The sequence below is a fragment of the Perca fluviatilis genome, chromosome 3 (assembly GCF_010015445.1).
Source record: "Perca fluviatilis chromosome 3, GENO_Pfluv_1.0, whole genome shotgun sequence".
Classification (NCBI taxonomy): Eukaryota; Metazoa; Chordata; class Actinopteri; order Perciformes; family Percidae; genus Perca; species Perca fluviatilis.
In genome coordinates, this window is record NC_053114.1 from 45607019 (window position 1) to 45631360 (window position 24342).

Consider the following 24342-nt stretch of genomic DNA (forward strand, 5'->3'; position numbering starts at 1 on the left):
CCCGCCACGCCAAGAGGAGGAAGAATCCAACGACAACATGTCAGAACAACAAACAAGAAAAAATGCTGAAAAAAAGTGACAGGAAACGCTAGGAAAAAAAGGACAAAAAAAGTCTGACAAAGATGTCGAAACATTAGGAAAACCCAGGAAACATCTGAGAAATCACACAGAAATCAGAAAAACTGATCCCAAAACAGTGACAAAAAGAGAGACCTGAGGAAACAGAGGAGATGAGAGGAGGAGAGGAGATGAGGAGATGAGGAGGATGAGAGGAAGAGGATCATGAGAACTGAGGAGTGAGACGATGAGGAGGAATGAGAGGAAGAGGAGATGAGAGACAGGAAGAGAAGAGATGAGATGAGAAGAGAGGAGGAGAGGAAGAGGAGAGGAGACAGGAAAGAGAGAGAAAGATGAGAGAGGAGGAGAGGAGGAGAGAGCCAGGACCCAACCAGGTCATGAACTGGACACAGGAGGAGGAGAGGAGGAGGAGGAGATGGAAGGAGAGGAGAGGAGGAGAGCTGGACTGGAAGGACCCGAGAGGAGGAAGAGAGGAGGAGGAGAGCTGATCCCAGAAGGACCCGATGAGGAGGAGGAGGAAGAGGAGAGGAAGAGGAGAGGAGCTGGACCAGGAGACAGGGAGGAGGAGGAAGGAGGAGGAGGAGAGCTGACCGGAAGGACCGACAGGTGAAGGAGGAGGAGAGGAGGAGACGGAAGAGGAGGAGGAGAGGAGGAGAGGAAGGAGGAAGGAGAGGAGGAGAGAGGAAGGAGAGGAGGAGAGGAAGGAGAGGAGGAGGATGAGAGAGCTGGACCCAGGACCCGACAGGAGGAGGAGACGAGGAAGAGTGGAGGAGGAGAGAAGGAGGAAGGAGAGGAGAGGAAGGAAGGAGGAGCTGACTGTGGTGGACCCCAAGGAGAACCGACCCCACACAGGACAATCACAGCAGGAAGACACAGCAGGAAGACACACAGACACACAGCACAAAATAAGGAAAATAACAAAGAAATATAAACAAGGAAGAAAATATAAAGGAAGATAAAGAAAATATGAAGATAAAATATAAAATATAAAATACGCCTGAGGGGCCCAGCCCCACAGTGGCCCGCACCACAGGAGCCCGGAACGCGGAGGACACACACACGGTGGAAGACACATATGGAATGGAAATGGATGGACTTGAGTGGACAAACACACAACGGCATAATATGGAGACAGGGACACGAGAGGACGAGACAGGAGACAGCAGACACGAGCACAGGAACGAGCACGAATGGACGACAGGACACGACGAGCAGAGACGAGGAAGGACACGACACGAGACGAGACGACGACAAGGAGAAGGAGCACAGACGAGACGAGACAGCAGAGACGACAGGAAGACGACGAGACGAGGAAGGAAGAGGAGGAAGGAAGGAGCCGACCCGGTGGAGCGAAGGAGCGGATCAGCGGACAGCCGGACCCCGGTGATGGAAGCGGATCTAGGCTGGCCTGGATGTTAGACCCCAGGATGGAAGCTGATCTACGGACCCCAGGATGTGGAAGCGAAGCCCGGACAGCCTGACCCCAGGATGTGGAAGCTGATCTAGCCGACCCGGATGTCAACCCCGATGAAGCTGAGAATGACCCGGATGCCGACCCAGGATGGATCTAGCCGGAGCCCAGGATGGACCGTGGATGTGGAAGCCGATCTATCTGACAATGGACCAGACAGCTGATCTGAAGCGGACCCTGGATGTTCGGACCCCAGGAAGCTGATCTGAAGGACCCTGGATGTCTGACCCCAGATGTAAGCTGATCCATTTATTGGATATATCTGACAGCCTGAAGAGGAAGGATGAAGTGACTGAAAAACGAGAGCTAGTTTAATAAGGAGTGAGAAGATAACTGAGGACAGGAGGGTAATAATGATAGAATGGAGTTTAGTGAAAAGGATAAAGAATAGGAAATCTGGATGTAGAACAGGATGGAAAGAATATTGGAAGTTGGACCGTGGTGGAAGCGACTTGAAGCTTATCTGGATGCTGACCCTGTAAATGGGAAGGATCTAGTTTATCTGGATACAGGACGAGGAAGCGAAGAGAGGAGGAGAGAAGCGAAGGGGGAGGACCGAAGGAAGCGAAGAGAGGCTAGCTTTAAGAACTCTTCTGTAGAAGCTACAGCATAGAGAGCTTGAACTAGCTAGTGTGGATATGTGAGGGGCTTTAATCGCAATGTGCAAGAGAGGATAAACATTTTACTTGTAGTGGATAAACAAGTAATAATTATGTATAATGTGGATGGATAAACCCAGTAGTTAACATTTGTTATTTTAATATAATATATTTAATATTAGTTAACCTTGGCACAGCCTTGGTAAGCATGGAATATATAAAGGAATATGGTATTCAAACTTTTGACTGCTTTCTTTAATTAATAAATAACAATACTTATACTTTTATTTTCAGTACTTGAGTAGTAGATTTTAAAATAAACTGCTTGCAATACTTAAGTACAAAAAATGTTGAATACTTTAGTACTTCTACTTAAGTGTGGTGCTTAAAGAGCACTTCTACTTCTACTCAAGTTACTTTTTTGATTGAGCACTTGTACTTTTACTCAAGTATGGTTCTCTAGTACTTTATACACGTCTGATTTTTACTTACTTACTATCTCTAATTGGGCCAAATAGTTCAAGGTAAGACAACATTTAAATTTGACAGAAAATAACTGTAGCAGCTCCGCTGCTGCAGACCTCTGTTCACAGATACCCCCACAAACACAAGGGGAGGAATATATTACACAGCTCTTCATTTAATGACCACGTCAGCAGTGGATTGTCCCACAGTTCATCTGGAGCTCCCTCGCTCCCAATTGGCCCGAGGCTCTCGGTCACGAGGGTCAGAATTCTTTAACTTTTAAAAAGGGAGAGCATGATTAGACAACTCGCTGCAGCTGTAACAACCGGTCCCCTCCCTGCCTGCTCACCTGAGCCACCACCTCCTCCCCACACTCTCTCCCTCTCTCCACACCTCCACAATAACCTATTTCTAACCGTTCAGAAATACAACAAAATAAATCTGATACTGCTTAGGAATGTTGAATGAAAAAGAGAAACAACAGAAACACAAACTAAGGAGGTTAGGAGGAGTAAGGATTGTAATCTAAAGCACCTAATGCAGCAATGTGCATCATATCATGTGAAGAAAATGAAGGGCCCGTTTAAGGAAGGAGGCTTAACCCTGAACTCTCACACCCTCTCTACGACACACTGGCCCAGCAGAGGAGCACCTTCAGCAGAAGACTCCTCTCACCCAGATGCACCACAGGAAATCTTTCCTGCCTGTGGTCATTAAACGTTACAACACCTCCCTCTGAGAGTCACACACCCTCTCTGTAATCATCTCAAACATAGACAATCACTTCTCTTTTTTATTGCACTAAAATCATCTCAACATAGACAATCACTTCTCTTTTTTGTATTGCACTAAAATCATCTCAACATAGACAATCATTTCTCTTTTTAATTTTAAAAAAAATAAAAAAAAATAATATAATTTTTTTTTTTTTTTTTTTTTATATTATAAAAAAAAATATTATTTTTTTTTTTTTTTATTATAATATAAATTATAAATATTAAATATAATTTTTTTTTTTTTTTTTTTTTTTTTTTTTTTTTTTTTTATGTTAAAAGTATGGATAATATATGTTGTTTTTATTTGTTGTTTGTATACCTGGAGTGGTAACAAAAATAATTTCCCCCCTGGGATTATTAAAGTATTTCTGAGTCTAACGCTGAACTCTGAGTTGATTAACCCTGAGATGAGTTTTCGGTTACAGAACATGTGCAAGATAACATTTGAAGAAAATTAGACAACTGAACCAGTTATGTTCCACCTTAATCAGGATTCAATTGCTCGCAGCTGTGTGTCGTTAACTGGCTACGTTGTGATTGGTCAGGGCAGGTCACCTGTAGCACTTATAAACCTTTCACAGGATCACAGTGGTACCTGTGCTGTTCATTCAACATGATGGCTGTTTGGTGTACTGCAGGGTGAGCAACACGTTGTTTGTGAAGTTTTTGAATGATTAAAGTTAAGTAGTTGTACTTATGCTCCGTTTGCTTTTTCAATAGGGCTTTGCTGCTTGTTTTGCTGACTGATTTGAGTTACAGCTACCCTATGCAGCAAGGTAAAGTATCTTTGCTGTCAACATCTTAAAAGTAGTTTAATTGTTTTAATTGTCTCTCCTGATGACTTTCTCTTGGTGCAAACCCTGCTTCTGCTGGCTCTAACTGGATATTTCCTTGTTGTGAATTTTTGGGGCTGCCTCTAAAATCCAGCTCAGTCCAGTTTTCAGAATGCACATCCAGGATATGTTCAAGGCTCTTCTGCAGGCCCTGCCTCTAAACAAGGTAACTAATGCTAATGTGACTTAACTAAACTTGAGCTGTCGGGTCTCTAAATGTCTGAACTGATGTGGGTAGTGACTGTCCATGTTCAGCATAGTTAAATTCATTGCCTTGAATTCTACTTGCTAACTGTTATCGGGTGACAACTCATGATGGGAGCATTCAAAGAGGACGACCAGTCTGAGTTCAAATCAAATGCAACTTTATTTACAGTGAACAAACTCATGACAACCGAGCATAGACGTGTCTGCCCAAGGGTGACCCGCATGCACATCAAAATGGATCCTTTTTAAACTTTGTGCTCGCACTGCCCAAGATGTCTATTTCAGTGCAATGGTTTACCATTTTTGGCAGATGCTCCTGATGGATTCACACATTCAATACCTTCCTCTGGGTGAAGGTTGTCCCCAAACTAACCTTCAAGATATGAAATGTAGGCTGAAATGTCCAACCTATCAGTAACATCACTTCCTTCTGCTCCTAGGCATTTCCTGGGCTGTTGCACCTCCCAGTCCCTTTTCTGCTGGAGCATCCACAGGACCTAGCACTCAACAGTTTGCTGCCAGTGGACCTGCCCCTCAACCACTTGGCCTTAGCTTTGTGATCCGGCCTGACTATTTTCTTCCACAGTACCAGGCAGGGGAACTTTTCCAGGAACAGAAAAGCTTTGAGCAAGGCAACTCTGAATCTGAGAATGAAGCGCAAGGTTCCATGCCACCACCTCGTTTTGTCTATGCTGCACAGCCTTCACAAGGCTTTAATGGAGGACCCAGACCATCAGGCCTGGTCCCATATCCTTACCCTTCCTATGACTACATGTTCCTGACTGGCCCGTATCCTCCAGGCACGTATACTTACACCACCAACAGCTTTGAGCAGGGGAGGGACAGCTGGGAGGATACTCACTACACCAAGGACAACTATCCCAGCACTCAGCAGGCCAAGAACATCCCTTCTAGACCTCGCACAGTCAGGCAGGCGAGTATTGGGAGTGCTAGTCGTGGTCTGAGTGGTGCAGCGACGGGACAACAGCAGCCCTACAGTGGAGTTGGTGTACAAGGGTCTTACTCTCAGCTGGGTCGACACCGCCGGGCAGCGCCAAGAGCATTCATGCAGAAGGTACTGTTCTGTGCTTCAGTTAGCAGGATATTTTCAGAGTTTGAGATTAACATGTTTCCTTTCCTGTCTTTCAGGTTGGCTAAAGGTGACTCTGAAGTCTTGTCAATAAAGAGTGTAACTTTTATGTTTGCCTTGGTTTTCAATTTTTAATCACAAGAAGCAATACTCATGTAGCCAAAGGTCTAACTGGGTGCAGTGTTTGACAGTCAATATTAATAGTCCAGAATGTGATAGCCATTTACAATCTGGCCATCGAACTACCGCACAACCAATAACTGCCTACATTATGCTATGATCCAAATAATTCAGTCTGCTGCTGAACCCAGTTCTGTCATGACACCGTGAAGGTTGATGGCACTCTGTCTGTACGGTAAACTCATAAGCTAGTGCCACCGTAGCTTAGCGTAAATGCTGAAATCATCTGCTAACCTGGCAACACATCTGCCCTTGAGCACTAAAGCTCACTCTAAGGTGTTTGTCAATTGCATGATTTATTCTATTAACTATTGCCACCAGATGTCAGAAGGGTTTCTTTTAAAAAAAAAAAACTTGTCTTGGTTTAATATAAAATCATGATTTGGTAATCAGAATGAATCCGTTGTTGAACCAGTAACTGAATTTGTGTGGCCTGATAAATTAAGATAATGACAGGAGCACCATATTTGTTTTTCTGTATCTCCAATTGGGCCAGACTACATTTTATATTTGACAAAAAAAAAATCAGTTTACACGTACATGGTAAATTTTACAAATGGAGACATGTCCCTTCGTTTACACGCAAACAGAATTCTCCTCTGAAACAGTCTTTCTAAGAGTGGAGATTTTTGAGATCTTCGTTTGCGCACGTAAAGCTAAGGACAAACGGAGGTTTAAAAAAAAAAAAAAAAAAAATCTGCATTCCATTGCATTCCATTCCATGCTTCACATCTCACCAGATCTACACATCTACATTCCATTCCTACGTACTGGTTACACCGCGCCACCTACAGGTCTCGTTACACCTCCACCTACAGGTCTCGTTACACCGCCACCTACAGGTCTCGTTACACCTCCACCTACAGGTCTCGTTACAACGCCACCTACAGGTCTCGCTACACCTCCACCTACAGGTCTCGCTACACCTCCACCTACAGGTCTCGCTACACCTCCACCTACAGGTCTCGCTACACCTCCACCTACAGGTCTCGTTACACCGCCACCTACAGGTCTCGCTACACCGCCACCTACAGGTCTCGTTACACCATCACCTACAGGTCTGGCGTGCTCTTGACGACATGTATACACTGGTACATGTAAACGAAGACTTTTCTGTAAACTGACAGCTGTTCACGATGTTATTTTTTAAAACTGAGAGGTTGAAATGTCCGTTTATGAAATTAGCCGCCACGGGTAAATGTAGCATCAATTTCATTTAGGTGTAATCCTGCGGGCAAAGAAAGTACTAATCCTATTCTGAGGTTGCAGTGGAGGACTGCATTAGGATTGGGTCCCGCGGGACCCAACGCAAATCTCGCGGGAGCAGGCGGTTTAAACTTTGCTGCGGGCAGCTAAAAATAAAGCCCGCGGGATCGGGATGTAGTCTGGAACCCTCCCACGCCAGCAGACGCCATAGATATACAGTGCCTTGCGAAAGTATTCGGCCCCCTTGAACGTTTCGACCTTTTGCCACATTTCAGGCCTCAAACATAAAGATATAAAACTGTAATTTTTTGTGAAGAATCAACAACAAGTGGGTCCCAATTATGAAGTGGAACGAAATTCATTGGCTATTTCAAAACTGTTTTAACAAATAAAAAACTGAAAAAGTGGGCGTGCAAAATTATTCAGCCCCTTTACTTTCAGTGCAGCAAACTCTCTCCAGAAGTTCAGTGAGGATATCTGAATGATCCAATGTTGACCTAAATGACTAATGATGATAAATAGAATCCAGCTGTGTGTAATCAAGTCTCCGTATAAATGCACCTGCTCTGTGATAGTCTCAGAGGTCCGTGTAAAGCGCAGAGAGCATCATGAAGAACAAGGAACACACCAGGCAGGTCCGAGATACTGTTGTGGAGAAGTTTAAAGCCGGTTGAATACAAAAGATTTCCCAAGCTTTAAACATCCCAAGGAGCACTGTGCAAGCGATAATATTGAAATGGAAGGAGTATCAGACCACTACAAATCTACGAAGACCCGGCCGTCCCTCTAAACTTTCAGCTCATACAATGAGAAGACTGATCAGAGATGCAGCCAAGAGGCCCATGATCACTCTGGATGAACTGCAGAGATCTACAGCTGAGGTGGGAGACTCTGTCCATAGGACAACAATCAGTCGTATACTGCACAAATCTGGCCTTTATGGAAGAGTGGCAAGAAGAAAGCCATTTCTTAAAGATATCCATAAAAGTTGTCGTTAAAGTTTGCCAAAAGCCACCTGGGAGACACACCAAACATGTGGAAGAAGGTGCTGTGGTCAGATGAAACCAAAATCGAACTTTTGGCAACAATGCAAAACGTTATGTTTGGCGTAAAAGCAACACAGCTCATCACCCTGAACACACCATCCCCACTGTCAAACATGGTGGTGGCAGCATCATGGTTTGGGCCTGCTTTTTCTTCAGCAGGGACAGGGAAGATGGTTAAAATTGATGGGAAGATGGATGGGGCCAAATACAGGACCATTCTGGAGAAAACCTGATGGAGTCTGCAAAAGACCTGAGACTGGAGGGGATTTGTCTTCCAACAAGACAATGATCCAAAACATAAAGCAAAATCTACAATGGAATGGTTCACAAATAAACATATCCAGGTGTTAGAATGGCCAAGTCAAAGTCCAGACCTGAATCCAATCGAGAATCTGTGGAAAGAACTGAAAACTGCTGTTCACAAACGCTCTCCATCCAACCTCACTGAGCTCGAGCTGTTTTGCAAGGAGGAATGGGCAAAATGTCAGTCTCTCGATGTGCAAAACTGATAGAGACATACCCAAGCGACTTACAGCTGTAATCGCAGCAAAAGGTGGGCTACAAAGTATTTAACTTAAGGGGGCTGAATAATTTTGCACGCCCAATATTTCAGTTTTTTATTTGTTTAAAAGGTTTGAAATATCCAATAAATTTCGTTCCACTTCATGATTGTGTCCCACTTGTTGTTGATTCTTCACAAAAAATTACAGTTTTATATCTTTATGTTTGAGGCCTGAAATGTGGCAAAAGGTCGAAAAGTTCAAGGGGGCCGAATACTTTCGCAAGGCACTGTACATATATACTGACTGAGTTTATACCGTTCTCTTAAAGGTCCCATGACATGGTGCTCTTTGGATGCTTTTATATAGACCTTAGTGGTCCCCTAATACTGTATCTGAAGTCTCTTTTATATAGACCTTAGTGGTCCCCTGATACTGTATCTGAAGTCTCTTTTATATAGACCTTAGTGGTCCCCTAATACTGTATCTGAAGTCTCTTTTATATAGACCTTAGTGGTCCCCTAATACTGTATCTGAAGTCTCTTTTATATAGACCTTAGTGGTCCCCTAATACTGTATCTGAAGTCTCTTTTATATAGACCTTAGTGGTCCCTAATACTGTATCTGAAGTCTCTTTTATATAGACCTTAGTGGTCCCCCTAATACTGTATCTGAAGTCTCTTTTATATAGACCTTAGTGGTCCCCTAATACTGTATCTGAAGTCTCTTTTATATAGACCTTAGTGGTCCCCTAATACTGTATCTGAAGTCTCTTTTATATAGACCTTAGTGCTCCCCTAATACTGTATCTGAAGTCTCTTTTTATATGAACCTTAGTGGTCCCCTAATACTGTATCTGAAGTCTCTTTTATATAGACCCTTAGTGGTCCCCCTAATACTGTATCTGAAGTCTCTTTTATATAGACCTTAGTGGTCCCCTAATACTGTATCTGAAGTCTCTTTTATATAGACCTTAGTGCTCCCCTAACACTGTATCTGAAGTCTCTTTTATATAGACCTTAGTGGTCCCCTAATACTGTATCTGAAGTCTCTTTTGTATAGACCTTAGTGGTCCCCTAATACTGTATCTGAAGTCTCTTTTATATAGACCTTAGTGGTCCACTAATACTGTATCTGAAGTCTCTTTTATATAGACCTTAGTGGTCCCCTAATACTGTATCTGAAGTCTCTTTTATATAGGCCTTAGTGGTCCCTAATACTGTATCTGAAGTCTCTTTTATATAGACCTTAGTGGTCCCCTAATTATGTATCTGAAGTCTCCTTCCCGAAATTCAGCTTTGGTGCAGAACTACAGCCACTAGAGCCAGTCCTACAATGATCGTTCCTTAGGATGTGCCATTTCTGTGTCTGATGCTATTGAGGAGGAGAGGGGGCAAGGTGGAGGGTGGGGGTGTGGCCTTGACCAACTGCCACTTTTCTCGTTTGAAAGCCATGATGTCTCTCTCTCTCTCATGGGGGGCCAAATTCTCTGGGCGGGCAAAGCAGAGAAAGGGGAGGTTACCTTTCTCCTTATGACCTCATAAGGATAACATTCCTGATTGGCCCATCTGAACTTTCATTTTCTCAAAGGCAGAGCAGGATACCCAGGGCTCGGTTTACACCTATCACCATTTCTAGCCACTGGGGGACCATAGGCAGGCTGGGGGGACTCATATTAATGTTAAAAAACCTCATAAAGTGAAATGTTCATGCCATGGGACCTTTAATACATCCATGGTTTATACTGTAGCCCAGTGTTTCTCAAATGGGGGTACGTGTACCCCTATGGGTACTCAGGAGGACTGCCTAGCGCTGGTCAGGGGGGTACATGGCTTAAAGAAACAATTCAGAAGGGGAACATTATTGAAAAAAGTTCTGTAGCCTATATCTATGACACCTGCAGCGTGTCTGAGGCTCCCAGGACGAGGGAGCTCTGAGGCTCCGTCCACCGTCTGCCCCCCCGCTTCATCCTCTTCTCCTTCCTCCTCCTCTCCCTCATCCTCTTCTCCTTCCTCCTCCTCCTCTCCCTCATCCTCTTCTCTTTCCTCCTCCTCCCTCATCCTCTTCTCCTTCCTCCTCCTCTCCCTCATCCTCTTCTCCTTCCTCCTCCTCCTCTCCCTCATCCTCTTCTCTTTCCTCCTCTCCCTCATCCTCTTCTCCTTCCTCCTCCTCTCCCTCATCCTCTTCTCTTTCCTCCTCCTCTCCCTCATCCTCTTCTCTTTCCTCCTCCTCTCCCTCATCCTCTTCTCTTTCCTCCTCCTCTCCCTCATCCTCTTCTCTTTCCTCCTCCTCTCCCTCATCCTCTTCTCCTTCCTCCTCCTCCTCTCCCTCATCCTCTTCTCTTTCCTCCTCCTCTCCCTCATCCTCTTCTCCTTCCTCCTCCTCTCCCTCATCCTCTTCTCTTTCCTCCTCCTCTCCCTCATCCTCTTCTCCTTCCTCCTCCTCTCCCTCATCCTCTTCTCTTTCCTCCTCCTCTCCCTCATCCTCTTCTCCTTCCTCCTCCTCTCCCTCATCCTCTTCTCTTTCCTCCTCCTCTCCCTCATCCTCTTCTCTTTCCTCCTCCTCCTCTCCCTCATCCTCTTCTCTTTCCTCCTCCTCTCCCTCATCCTCTTCTCCTTCCTCCTCCTCTCATAGCAGCAAGAACCTGCCTTCGTTCCCTGCAACAAAATCAATGCATCTCTATTACTGTGTGGGCATAAATTCTCAGAGTTTTTCGGGTGCGGGCGGGAGTGGACATACACATTGCAGGAGTGGGCGGGAGTGTAAAGCGTGTTTTACAGTAACCGCAGCCGAGCTGGCGCGCGCATATGTGACGTCATGAAATCGCCGTGACTATTTATACCTGCGCTGGTGCTGGCGACACTAGCTGCAGTCTTCTCCTGAACAGAGGTGGCGCTAATGAGGAAAGGCTACCGACGCTGCTCTTTCTACGGACTAGAAGAAGAAGAAGAAAAAGGTAAACAAGGGCAGAACTGGAAGCAGCATAGAGAGTCGAAGTCCCGCCCTTCTACTTCCGGTCCATGGGATCTTATCTTTCGAAAAAATATGAACGAGGGTCAATGGAGAGATGATAATAATTTTTTGATCCCGTTTGAATTGAGCCATGAATTACAAATATGATGTTCGTCAATTTAAAACATTATTTTTCAACCGAAGAAAGTCTCAGTTTATTGTTAAACTGTTGAAGTATAAGACTGTGAAAATACTTAATTAGAAAGACTACAAACTTCATGGATGACGTCTGGCTGAAGCTACGATGTCTGTGTGTATCGTACAGGATGTAACGTTACTCTAATGAGCAGAGGATCTCTCTCGTTCTTTTGCTTCTCTGCTGAAAACACTTGACTGGATAAAACACAGCATTTAAGATAACGTTACATGTGTTGTGGAACAGAGCTAAGCTAGCTAGCTAGCGAGCAAACCAAGCATCAAGCTAGGTGACGTAGCTAGCGTGAGACGGGAGATGTAGTCCACAGGGAGATGTAGTCCACTGAGCAGTTTCACACAAAACTGAGTGGTACTATGACAAACCTACGGCTAACTGAGACTTTCTTCGGTTGAAAAATTATCTTTTAAACGTACAATATGTAACTTTCTGCCGCTAGGGGTCTCTCAACCAAAACAATGGACGGTAAAACTGGACTTTTGATGACGTTGGGAAGTTGCGTGGAATTATGGGAGTTTTAAGTGTTAAACACCTTCGCTGACAGTTAGAATGCATCAGTTCACGGACGAGTTTACCCGTTCAAGTTTATTCACGTTACGTTTATTCATTCTAATAAAATAGCTGCAGTTTCCCCAACATAATTACGTTTTTCTTGATTAGATTTTTATTTGTAGCTGACCAGTTAGCTCGTGAGCCAGCAAGCTAACAGTAGCCAGCAGCTAAAACACAAAATATTTCACATATCAGTGTCACCTTTTGGATCGTTTCAACACCGGGGCGGACGGGGTGTGTTGTAACGCTAGCTAGCTGCTAAACGAGGCTGAGAGACAGGTGTGGGTGGGGATTGTCGGGGGAATCTCCGCGACAGCGAGCCAGGACGTTCGATACCTGTTGTGCAGCAGCAGAACATCTCCCAGCTTGCTTCTCGCCGTTCACTACTGTTCATATTTTTTCCGAGTTTAGGTCCCATGAGGTCCACCGGAAGGGGCGGGACTTCGGCTCTCTATAGCCGTCAATGCTTCGATCTGATTGGATGTGCTACTTGGTGGGATCGAGCCTTTCATTCACCATAACAGAACTCATCTTAACCAAGCCCCCAAGAGGAGCGGCTTAAGTCTAAAAGCCACCATGGGCTTAGTGGATAACGGTGGTACTGCACCCCATGGCCCAGAAAGACTTTCCACAGAGACATTACATGGAGAAAGAAACGTTTATATTTCACTGCGCACGCTCATATGACTGTAGCTAGCTGTAATAATCTAATGGATGTAGCTCCAGCAGCTAATGGCTGTAATTCACCATGTGTTCTATCAATACATGCATGGTATTATCTTATGATACACCCGAGGGATGTATGGATGTATGGATGCTGTAAAGCCTCTTATGTGGATGTAACGTCATAAGCGTTTCCCAAACCTGCCAGGGCTATCAGCTAGTAGCTAACATCAGCGGTAGCTAGCATGGGAGAACGGTAACGGTAATAGATAGAGACATTTGGGGAAACAGCAGAGGAGGAGAGGAGGAGAGGAGGAGAGGAGTTGATTTTCACAGACCCAAACAACCAAAACAAGCCAGCTGACTGTGTGTGTGTGTGTCTTACTGTGTGTGTGTGTGTGTGTGTCTTACTGTGTGTGTGTGTGTGTGTGTCTTACTGTGTGTGTGTGTGTGTGTGTGTGTGTGTGTGTGTGTGTGTGTGTGTGTGTGTGTGTGTGTGTGCAAGATAACATTTGATGAAAATTAAGGGCCCGTTTAAGGAAGGAGGCTCAACAAATTCTGAGTCTAACGCTGAACTCTGAGTTGATTAACCCTGAGATGGGAAACAGTGAGTTTTCGGTTACAGAACATGTGCAAGATAACATTTGAAGAAAATTAGACAACTGAACCAGTTATGTTCCACCTTAATCAGGATTCAATTGCTCGCAGCTGTGTGTCGTTGACTGGCTACGTTCTGATTGGTCAGGGCAGGTCACCTGTAGCACTTATAAACCTTTCACAGGATCACAGTGGTACCTGAGCTGTTCATTCAACATGATGGCTGTTTGGTGTACTGCAGGGTGAGCAACAGTTTGTTAATGAAGTTTTTGGATGATTTCTGTTAAGTAGTTGTACTTATGCTCTGTCTGCTTTTCAATAGGGCTTTGCTGCTTGTTTTGCTGACTGGTTTGAGTTACAGCTACCCTATGCAGCAAGGTAAAGTATCATTGCTGTCAACATCTTAAAAGTAGTTTAATTGTTTAAGTCTCTCCTCATGACTTTCGCTTGGTGCAAACCCTGCTTCTGCTGGCTCTAACTGGATGTTTCCTTCTTGTGGATTTTTGGGGCTGCCTCTAAAATCCAGCTCAGTCCAGTTTTCAGAATGCACATCCAGGATATGCTCAAGGCTCTTCTGCAGGCCCTGCCTCTGAACAAGGTAACTAATGCTAATGTGACTTAACTAAACTTGAGCTGTCAGGTCTCTAAATGTCTGAACTGATGTGGGTAGTGAATGCCCATGTTTGGCAAAGTTAAATTCATTTCCTTGAATTCTACTTGCTGTTATCGGGTGATAACTCAGAAATGATGGGAGTTTCCAAAGGTGACGACCAGTCCGATGCGATCAAATGCAACTTTATTTACAGTGAACAAACTCATGACAACTGAGCATACAGGTGTGTCTGCCCAAGGGTGACCCGCATGCACATCAAAATGGATCCTTTTTAAACTTTGTGCTCACACTGCCCAAGATATCGATTTCAGTGCAATGGTTTATCTTTTGGCAGATGCTGCTGATAGATTCACACATTCCAATACCTTCCTCTGGGTGAAGGTTGTCCCCAAACTAACCTTCAAGATATGAAATGTAGCCGAAATGTCCAGCCTATCACTAACATCACTTTCTTCTGCTCCTAGGAATTTCCTGGGCTGTTGCACCTCCCAGTCCCTTTTCTGCTGGAGCATCCACAGGACCTAGCACTCGGCAGTTTGCCGCCAGTGGACCTGCCCCTCAACCACTTGGCCTTAGCTTTGTGATCCGGCCTGACTATTTTCTTCCACAGTACCAGGCAGGGGAACTCTTCCAGGAACAGAAAAGCTTTGAGCAAGGATTCTCTGAATCTGAGAACGAAGCGCAAGGTTCCATGCCACCACCTCGTTTTGTCTATGCTGCACATCCTTCACAAGGCTTTAATGGAGGACCGGTTCAATCAGGCCTGGTCCCATATCCTTACCCTTCCTATGACTACATGTTCCTGAGTGGCCTGTATCCTCCAGGCACGTATACCTACACCAGCAACAGCTTTGAGCAGGGGAGGGACAGCTGGGAGGACACTCACTACACCAAGGACAACTATCCCAGCACTCAGCAGGCCAAGAACATCCCTTCTAGACATCGCACAGTCAGGCAGGCGAGTATTGGGAGTGCTAGTCGTGGTCTGAGTGGTGCAGCGACGGGACAACAGCAGCCCTACAGTGGAGTTGGTGTACAAGGGTCTTACTCGCAGCTGGGTCGACACCGCCGGGCAGCGCCAAGAGCATTTGTGCAAAAGGTACTGCTCTGTGCTTCAGTTAGCAGGATATTTTCAGAGTTTGAGATTAACATGTTTCCTTTCCTGTCTTTCAGGTTGGCTAAAGGTGACTCTGAAGTCTTGCCAATAAAGAGTATAACTTTTATGTTTGCCCTGGTTTTCAATGTTTACTCCCAAGATGCAATACTCACGTAGCTAAAGGTCTAACTGGGTGCAGGGTTTATTGACAGTCAATATTAATGGTCCAGAATGTGATAGCCATTTACAATCTGGCCTTCAAACTACCACACAACACCAATAACTGCCTGCATTATGCTATGATCCAAATAATTCAGTCTGCTGCTGACCCCAGTTCCGCCATGACCCCTTGAAGGTTGATGGCACTGTCTGTACGGTAAACACTAAGCTAGTACCACTGTAGCCTAGCGTAAATGCAGGAAACATCAGCTAACTTGGCAACACATCTGCCCTTGAGCACTAAAGCTCACTCAAAGGTCTTTTTTCAGTTTTTCAATTGCATGATTTATTCTATAAGTATTGCCACCAGATGTCAGAAGGGTTTCTATAAAAAATGTCTTCAATATAAAATCATGAATTGGTAATCAGGGTCTGTTGAACCAGTAACTGAATGTGTGTGGCCTGAGAATCGAAGATAATGACCGGAGCACTTTATGTTTTACTCCATCTCCAATTGGGCCAGACTACATTTTATATTTGACAGAAATCATTTCTAACTGTTCAAGAAACACATTTGGATACTGCTGAATGTTTGAGATTACAACATGAAAAATCCCAGAATAACAAGGAACAACAAGTAAGGATTGTAATCCATATCACCTAATGTCACAATGTGAAACATAACCTGAGAAGAGAATTTTAAAGGCCTGTTGAAGGAAGGAGGTATAACAAATGGAGTGTAACTCTGAGATGGGAAAGTCAGTTTTCGTTTTCTGAACAGCTGATTTGAGTTGGTTCAATCAACTCGGAGTGGGTTGACTCCCAAATTAAACACGTGCACCACCTCCATTTAAAAAGGCAGCATGAATGGAGCCATGATACTAGGATTCACCATGGCAACCACCACAAATCAGTTGGCATGCGCACATACAGTGAGAACATATCTTGTTTTAAAACCGCAACGTAGCTACTGCAAAAGAGATTTGGCATGGGAGAAAAATGCTGCTAGACTCAGTGTATGTTGGTGTATTAATTTGATATTTAATCACAAGTATATTACTGGTGAAAACTGTTTTTCAAAAAAAACTTTACCTGTTTACACATACATGGTTAATTTTACAAACGGAGACATGTCCCTTCGTTTACACGCAAATGGAGAATTCTCCTCAGAAACAGTCTTTCTAAAACCTCCGGCCAGAGTGGAGATTTTTGAGATCTTCGTTTGCACGTAAACTGGGACAAACGGAGGTTTAGGCAGCCGAGAAAGAGGAAGTGATTGGTTGCTTTTGTTGCCAATTTCTGGATTCTGATTGGCTAACGTGGGCTTGTGCTTCTTGTTACACAACGCCACCTACAGGTCTGGTTACACCTCCACCTACAGGTCTCGTTATACCTCCACCTACAGGTCTCGTTACACCTCCACCTACAGGTCTCGCTACACCTCCACCTACAGGTCTGGTTACACCGCCACCTACAGGTCTCGTTACACCTCCTCCTACAGGTCTCGTTACACCGCCACCTACAGGTCTCGTTACACCTCCACCTACAGGTCTCGTTACACCATCACCTACAGGTCTCGTTACACCTCCACCTACAGGTCTGGTTACACCGCCACCTACAGGTCTCGTTACACCTCCTCCTACAGGTCTCGTTACACCGCCACCTACAGGTCTCGTTACACCTCCACCTACAGGTCTCGTTACACAGTCACCTACAGGTCTCGTTACACCTCCACCTACAGGTCTCGTTACACCGCCACCTACAGGTCTCGTTACACCTCCACCTACAGGTCTCGTTACACCATCACCTACAGGTCTCGTTACACCTCCACCTACAGGTCTGGTTACACCGCCTGCCACAGGTCTCGTACACCTCCTCCTACAGGTCTCGTTACACCGCCACCTACAGGTCTCGTTACACCTCCACCTACAGGTCTCGTTACACAGTCACCTACAGGTCTCGTTACACCTCCACCTACAGGTCTCGTTACACCTCCTCCTACAGGTCTCGTTACACCTCCTCCTACAGGTCTCGTTACACCGCCCCTACAGGTCTCGTTACACCTCCACCTACAGGTCTCGTTACAGCGCCACCTACAGGTCTCGTTACACCGCCACCTACAGGTCTCGTTACACCGCCACCTGCAGGTCTCGTTACACCTCCACCTACAGGTCTGGCGTGCTCTTGACGACATATATACACTGGTACATGTAAACGAACACTTTTCTGTAAACTGACAGCTCTGCATGATGTTTCTGAAAATAGCCGCCACGTGGAAACGTAGCATGAATTTCATTTAGGTGTAATCCCGCGGGCAAAGAAAGTACTACTAATCCTATTCTGAGGTTGCAGTAGAGGACTGCATTGGGATTGGGTCCCGCGGGACCCAACTCAAATCTCGCGGGAGCAGGCGGTTTAAACTTTGCTGCGGGCGGCTAAAAATAAAGCCCGCGGGATCGGGATGTAGCCTGGAACCCTCCCACGCCAGCAGACGCCATAGATATACATATATACTGACTGAGTTTATACCGTTCTCTTAATACATCCATGGTTTATACTGTAGCCCAGTGTTTCTCAAATGGGGGTACGTGTCCAACTAGGGGTACTCTGGAGGACTGCAGGGGGTACGTGTCCACCTAGGTGTACTCTGGAGGACTGCAGGGGGTACGTGTCCACCTAGGGGTACTTTGGAGGACTGCAGGGGGTACGTGTCCACCTAGGGGTACTCTGGAGGGCTGCAGGGGGTACGTGTCCCCCTAGGGGTCCTCTGGAGGACTCCAGGGGGTACGTGAGATATGTACATGTATTTCTTCAACCCAGTTTCTGGGTTATTTGTGTTGGGTTAAAATTATGGGTTATTTTTTCAGACAGTAACCCATGTTCTGGGTTATAGGGCTAATATTTTGACCCAATGCCTGGGTTGTTTGGGCTTCTGGGTTATTTTTCAAAGAGTAACCCATGTTCTGGGTTATAGGGTTGGCTTTCTCTCTCTCTCTCTCTCTCTCTCTCTCTCTCTTTCTCTCTTTCTCTCTTTCATTTATTTTTTGTTTGAGGGGTGTCAACATAGTTTATAATATTAACAATCATAAGAAGAAATACGAATAAATAAGTTCATATATTACATCCTTGCCCCCCACATACACATCAGTCTGCCAGAAATTCAGAAGAGGAAGAAGAAACACCTCCTTCCCTCTCTACCCCCGTAGAAGAAGAACGGATTTTCCACCGTCGTTCGCTTCGCGCTTGAAAAGTTTGGACTTCGTCGTGTACTCAAGGTAAGTGAGTATTTTCGAATATTTTCAGTGTTGATGTAACGTAGGTAAACTTTTCTGTGTCCATGTAACCGTTGCTAGTTTAGCATAATTTGCTGAAAAAATTACCTTGGCTTAGCTAGCTAGTTGCTACTTTAGACTAGCGTTAGCCATGGTAATTCTGTGGTTTGCATGTAACTAGCCAACCACATCTAACCAACATCTAACTAGTTTAAAGTCTGTGTAAAGTAAAAATAAATGTGTTTTGAGTTTGTCAGACTAAAGAAGAAAGTGTTACCACTCATTTGAATGATTAAAAATAACGATAAGTTTATGAAATTAGTTGTCAAAATGGTTTAAATGCTTTTTACACATTGTTATTATACATTAATGACCTAGCTAGCTGTGTTTAGAAGAAAATGACTGAATTCACTTTACACGGTCTTTAAATTCTATTTTTCATAACCTGTGCTGTACTTATCTCATTGTTATAATACCGTAATAATACGATAAGTACAGTGCAGCTACTGGTGACTTTCTACAGAGCGACGAGTCTGATCACTTCTCCCTCCAAATTTCAAAATTCGACCGGGAAGACACAACATTCCCCGCTGGACCAGCCCAATGCTGTAATTGAAGAAGGTACAGATGAGGGGAGGCGTCGCGACACCACACGACAGTCGTGTCGCAAAAGTGGATCTGTGCATACTGTCTATGGATCTGTACCATTATGTTTACCAGCTGCGCCGTGCTTATCATATTATACAGTACTCTACTGGCTGAAGTAGTGAGAGTTAAAGAAGCGGCTCAATTCGAATTGTTGCTAACCTCTATATTGCTATGTTTTCTCCAGGTCATTTTGAATGGACAGCATTGTCGCTGATAAACTCACTGAGTGGCGGCTTTCTGAGCTTATAGAGAATTTTAGAGGTGAGCATTTTACTCTTACTGCTTGAATATGTCGGTGCAAGATTTTGTGAAAGTCACAACTTCTTCGACAGTGGGGTATGCATATCTATTTAGCCCTTATAGTTAAAAGATATGTGTGCCTTGTCTTTAAGCTGTTATGCATAAGAATGGGCCAGATACAGTGCCTTGCGAAAGTATTCGGCCCCCTTGAACTTTTCGACCTTTTGCCACATTTCAGGCCTCAAACATAAAGATATAAAACTGTAATTTTTTGTGAAGAATCAACAACAAGTGGGACACAATCATGAAGTGGAACGAAATTTATTGGATATTTCAAACCTTTTAAACAAATAAAAAACTGAAATATTGACGTGCAAAATTATTCAGCCCCCTTAAGTTAATACTTTGTAGCGCCACCTTTTGCTGCGATTACAGCTGTAAGTCGCTTGGGGTATGTCTCTATCAGTTTTGCACATCGAGAGACTGACATTTTTGCCCATTCCTCCTTGCAAAACAGCTCAAGCTCAGTGAGGTTGGATGGAGAGCGTTTGTGAACAGCAGTTTTCAGTTCTTTCCACAGATTCTCGATTGGATTCAGGTCTGGACTTTGACTTGGCCATTCTAACACCTGGATATGTTTATTTGTGAACCATTCCATTGTAGATTTTGCTTTATGTTTTGGATCATTGTCTTGTTGGAAGACAAATCTCCGTCCCAGTCTCAGGTCTTTTGCAGACTCCATCAGGTTTTCTTCCAGAATGGTCCTGTATTTGGCTCCATCCATCTTCCCATCAATTTTAACCATCTTCCCTGTCCCTGCTGAAGAAAAGCAGGCCCAAACCATGATGCTGCCACCACCATGTTTGACAGTGGGGGATGGTGTGTTCAGGGTGATGAGCTGTGTTGCTTTTTACGCCAAACATAACGTTTTGCATTGTTGCCAAAAGTTCGATTTTGGTTTCATCTGACCACAGCACCTTCTTCCACATGTTTGGTGTGTTCCCCAGGTGGCTTTTGGCAAACTTTAAACGACACTTTTTATGGATATCTTTAAGAAATGGCTTTCTTGCCTTGCCACTTATTAAAAGGCCAGATTTGTGTAGTATAACGACTGATTGTTGTCCTATGGACAGAGTCTCCCACCTCAGCTGTAGATCTCTGTAGTTCATCCAGAGTGATCATGGGCCTCTTGGCTGCATCTCTGATCAGTCTTCTCATTGTATGAGCTGAAAGGTATGGAGGGACGGCCGGGTCTTCGTAGATTTGTAGTGGTCTGATACTCCTTCCATTTCACGATAATATTACGTGCACGTGCTCCTTGGGATGTTTAAAGCTTTGGGAAATCTTTTTGTATCCAATTCCGGCCTTTAAACTTCTCCACAACAGTATCTCGGACCTGCCTGGTGTGTTCCTTGTTCTTCATGACGCTCTCTGCGCTTTATACGGACCTCTGAGACTATCACAGAGCAGGTGCATTTATACGGAGACTTGATTACACACAGCTGGATTCTATTTATCATCATTAGTCATTTAGGTCAACATTGGATCATTCAGAGATCCTCACTGAACTTCTGGAGAGAGTTTGCTACACTGAAAGTAAAGGGGCTGAATAATTTTGCACGCCCACTTTTTCAGTTTTTTATTTGTTAAAAAAGTTTGAAATAGCCAATGAATTTCATTCCACTTCATAATTGGGACCCACTTGTTGTTGCTTCTTCACAAAAAATTACAGTTTTATATCTTTATGTTTGAGGCCTGAAATGTGGCAAAAGGTCGAAAAGTTCAAGGGGGCCGAATACTTTCGCAAGGCACTGTATTCACCTTTGCATTAATGTCATTACACTTGTTAATGAAAGAAAAGATGGACAGTATAGACTTTCATTCACACAAAACGGGTAATACTGCAAAAGAAACACATCAGTTAACTAGCAAATTGGGCCACGTTTTAAAAAAAGCCACAGCATTCCCTTAAAAGTTATTATTTGTTAGCTTGATTATCAAAGAGTGTCTGGTGAGTGGTTCACAATTGTCACGACTTATTAACAATACTCATGTTGTCTTGTTTTCTGTCTTTCAGATGAAGACATAGATGAGGAGGCATTTCTTCTCTTAGATGAGGACACTATCAAAAATCTTGTCCCCAAAGTTGGCCCCAGGCTTAAATTCCTGAGGCTCTTCAGAGAATTTGTAAGTTATCTCCACTAGAGCGCTAAGGGCTTTCATCACCACTGATCAACAGGCAGATGGCGTATACATGCTTTAAGTGCAAAAGGCTAATCCCTGGTGATATCAAGTCTCTCTTATCACATTTATGCACACTTCACAATGTAAATAGTTCAACAACATATTTTCAGTGTTGTGAAAGCAGTTGTAACAGAACATTTTCCTCCATTCGTTCTTATAGAAAGCATCTACATAGGGCACACGAAGAGAACCAGGCTTTGGCCCTTCCTGCCAATGTATTGCATCTGCCTGCTAATGTTTTTAATGTTGATGAAGATGATAATCAAGAACAAGTTGAAGGTGTTCAAGCAGAGCAGTTAGACAATGATTGGGATGAATTGCAGCAAGAGGGAATTACAGACAGAGTATCCCTTTTTCTAGCTCATCTAAGATCCAGGTCTTCCCAGACATTTTCTAACATAAACTATGTGGTTAAACACACCTCAAGTTTAATTGGTGACATTGTGAACAGACTAAAAACCAAGACAATGTCACTGTTTAGTCAGTTAGGTCATGATCAGAGCCCACAGGTAGAAGCGCTCCGGCAGGAGTTTTCAGACGCAGCTGAGCCTTTCAAAGGACTGGACACAGACTACAAACAGATAAAGTATTTCACAAACTCAGGAAACTTCATTCAGCCAGTTGAGGAGGTTTTACCAAGCGTCTCTTATGTTCAGCAGAGGGATTCAGTCACTGGCAGTGTCCGACAAGTTGCTGTGGCTGATACCTATCAGCGTATTCCGCTCAAGCCTCTTCTAGTCAAGATACTGGAACTTCCTGCCATTTTACAGGCAATGATGGAATGGCAAAGGAAAAAGAGGGATGTTCTTCAGGATGTGTTTGATGGAGAATTTTGTAAATCACATCCACTCTTTTCGAAAGAGGTGTCTGTGCCATTGTTGTTGTACAATGACGATTGTGAAACCGTTAATCCTCATGGGTCCAAGACTGTAGTTCACAAGTTAGGATTTATATATTTCATCCTGAAGAGTTTATCCACCAGATATCCTGTCCAATTTACAGTCACACTTCCTGCTAGCAGTTTATAAATCGGACGACGCAAAGACCTACGGCATTGATGCAGTGTTGCGCCCAATCGTGGATGAATTAAAGTGTCTTGAGAAGGATGGCATCACTGTCAACACCCGTGACTTTCAAGGAGTGGTGAAATTCACAGTTGTCCAGGTAGTCGGGGACAATTTGGGTTTAAATGCTATTCTTGGGTATAGTGAGAGTTTCAGTGGAAATCATGTGTGTCGGCTGTGTAGAGTACACAGAGATGTCTTGAGAGTACAGACACAGGAAGATCTTGCCCTTTTGCGTGATGCCAGTACTCACAGGGCAGATTTGGAGACAGACAACCCCTCTAAGACAGGCCTTAAAAGGGACAGTGTCCTAAACAGCCTGTCTTTCTACCACGTGACAGACAATGTAGCTGTGGATGTAATGCATGACATTCTGGAAGGGGTAGGGGCATACGAAGTCAAGCTTGGGTTAAAATCATTAATTGAGCAAAAGCACATATCCCTAGATAAGCTTAACTACCGCATTACAAGCTTTGATTATGGCTTTTCTGATGTGGGAAACAAGCCATCGTTAATAAGCAAGAATGATCTCAAGAATATTGACAGCCCTCTGCAACAGTCTGCAGCTCAGATGTGGTGCCTACTTCGTTTACCGCCTTTAATGATAGGTGACCTGATCCGCACTGATAGCAAGGAATGGGAGCTTCTCCTACTTTTACTCATGTCCATGGAGATCATCTTCTCACCACCTGTTACTCTTGCAGCAACACGCTACTTGAGCAAAATCATTGAAGACCACCACTATCTTTTCTTGGAGCTCTATCCTCATTTACATCTGCGGCCAAAACATCATTTTATGCTCCATTATCCAAAGGTGTTTCAAAAACTCGGACCCTTGATACACCTGTGGTCAATGCGTTTTGAAGGCAAACATGGGTTCAAACGTGTCAGTCATGTCACCTGCAACTTCCGAAACATCTGTAAAACAAAGGCATATAGACACCAGATTATGCAGTGCTACAGTTTCATGTGTGGGTCTTTAAGTCACAACACAGAAATTGGTCGAGGATACACAACATTTCGAGCCAACCTCGAAGGCTATAAAGAGATCCAAAGTGGTCTGATAGGGGTCCCACTTTTCACAGGGCAGGTCGAGAATAAAGCTTGTTGTGCAGAAGTGGGAAACACTGGGGTTTGAAAAACATCTTTTTGCGTACAGTGTTAGCCCCACTGACGATTTGTTAGCTATTGATGTGGAAGAGCTACTTGATCATCACCCATTACATGCAGTCAAGTCATACAGAGAACATGATGACACTTCTTACATCTCTCTGCGCTACAGACTTTTTTAGACTGCAGTTAAGCATGTGAACAGCCACTATTTACACTGCTTTGTTGACATGAGAACACACCAACCAAATTAAGTTAGTCTTAAGTAATTCTGCCTCACTGGAAGTGGATCAGTATCACCCCAATCACTCAATGAATTACATAAATATTTGGACTACTTGGATAAATTGGACTGTAAGTAAAAGTGTTTTCTTTGTTTTTTCTTTTTTTTTATAACTAAACACTATACACAACCCTATGACACTCACCTTGATCTATGACGCACTAGTCACTTAAGACAAGAGTGT

General features: G+C 44.1%; 2 protein-coding genes across 2 annotated transcripts; both read left to right on the forward strand.

Annotated features, from left to right (window-relative positions):
• The first annotated feature begins 3948 nt into the window (after positions 1–3948).
• LOC120555452 lies at positions 3949–5628 on the forward strand. The gene is made up of 5 exons (XM_039794142.1): positions 3949–4028; positions 4110–4165; positions 4317–4388; positions 4870–5504; positions 5579–5628. The coding sequence occupies exons 1-5, from the start codon at positions 4003–4005 to the stop codon at positions 5585–5587; spliced, it is 798 nt and encodes a 265-aa protein (XP_039650076.1). The 5' UTR covers positions 3949–4002; the 3' UTR covers positions 5588–5628.
• Positions 5629–13591: 7963 nt separating this feature from the next.
• On the forward strand, positions 13592–15265 carry LOC120555450. The gene is made up of 5 exons (XM_039794138.1): positions 13592–13671; positions 13752–13807; positions 13956–14027; positions 14507–15141; positions 15216–15265. Exons 1-5 carry the CDS (start codon positions 13646–13648, stop codon positions 15222–15224), a joined length of 798 nt encoding a protein of 265 aa, XP_039650072.1. The 5' UTR covers positions 13592–13645; the 3' UTR covers positions 15225–15265.
• The last annotated feature ends 9077 nt before the right edge of the window (positions 15266–24342 follow it).

What these genes read in the sequence shown, in the direction of transcription:
- LOC120555452 (XM_039794142.1), top strand. Translation starts at nt 4,003, where the DNA reads ATGATGGCTGTTTGGTGTACTGCAGG. An exon ending in GCTGTTTGGTGTACTGCAGG is followed by an intron (nt 4,029 to 4,109) that starts GTGAGCAACACG and finishes CTTTTTCAATAG; the next exon opens with GGCTTTGCTGCTTGTTTTGC. An exon ending in AGGCCCTGCCTCTAAACAAG is followed by an intron (nt 4,389 to 4,869) that starts GTAACTAATGCT and finishes TTCTGCTCCTAG; the next exon opens with GCATTTCCTGGGCTGTTGCA.
- LOC120555450 (XM_039794138.1), top strand. Translation starts at nt 13,646, where the DNA reads ATGATGGCTGTTTGGTGTACTGCAGG. An exon ending in CAGCTACCCTATGCAGCAAG is followed by an intron (nt 13,808 to 13,955) that starts GTAAAGTATCAT and finishes TCTAAAATCCAG; the next exon opens with CTCAGTCCAGTTTTCAGAAT. An exon ending in AGGCCCTGCCTCTGAACAAG is followed by an intron (nt 14,028 to 14,506) that starts GTAACTAATGCT and finishes TTCTGCTCCTAG; the next exon opens with GAATTTCCTGGGCTGTTGCA.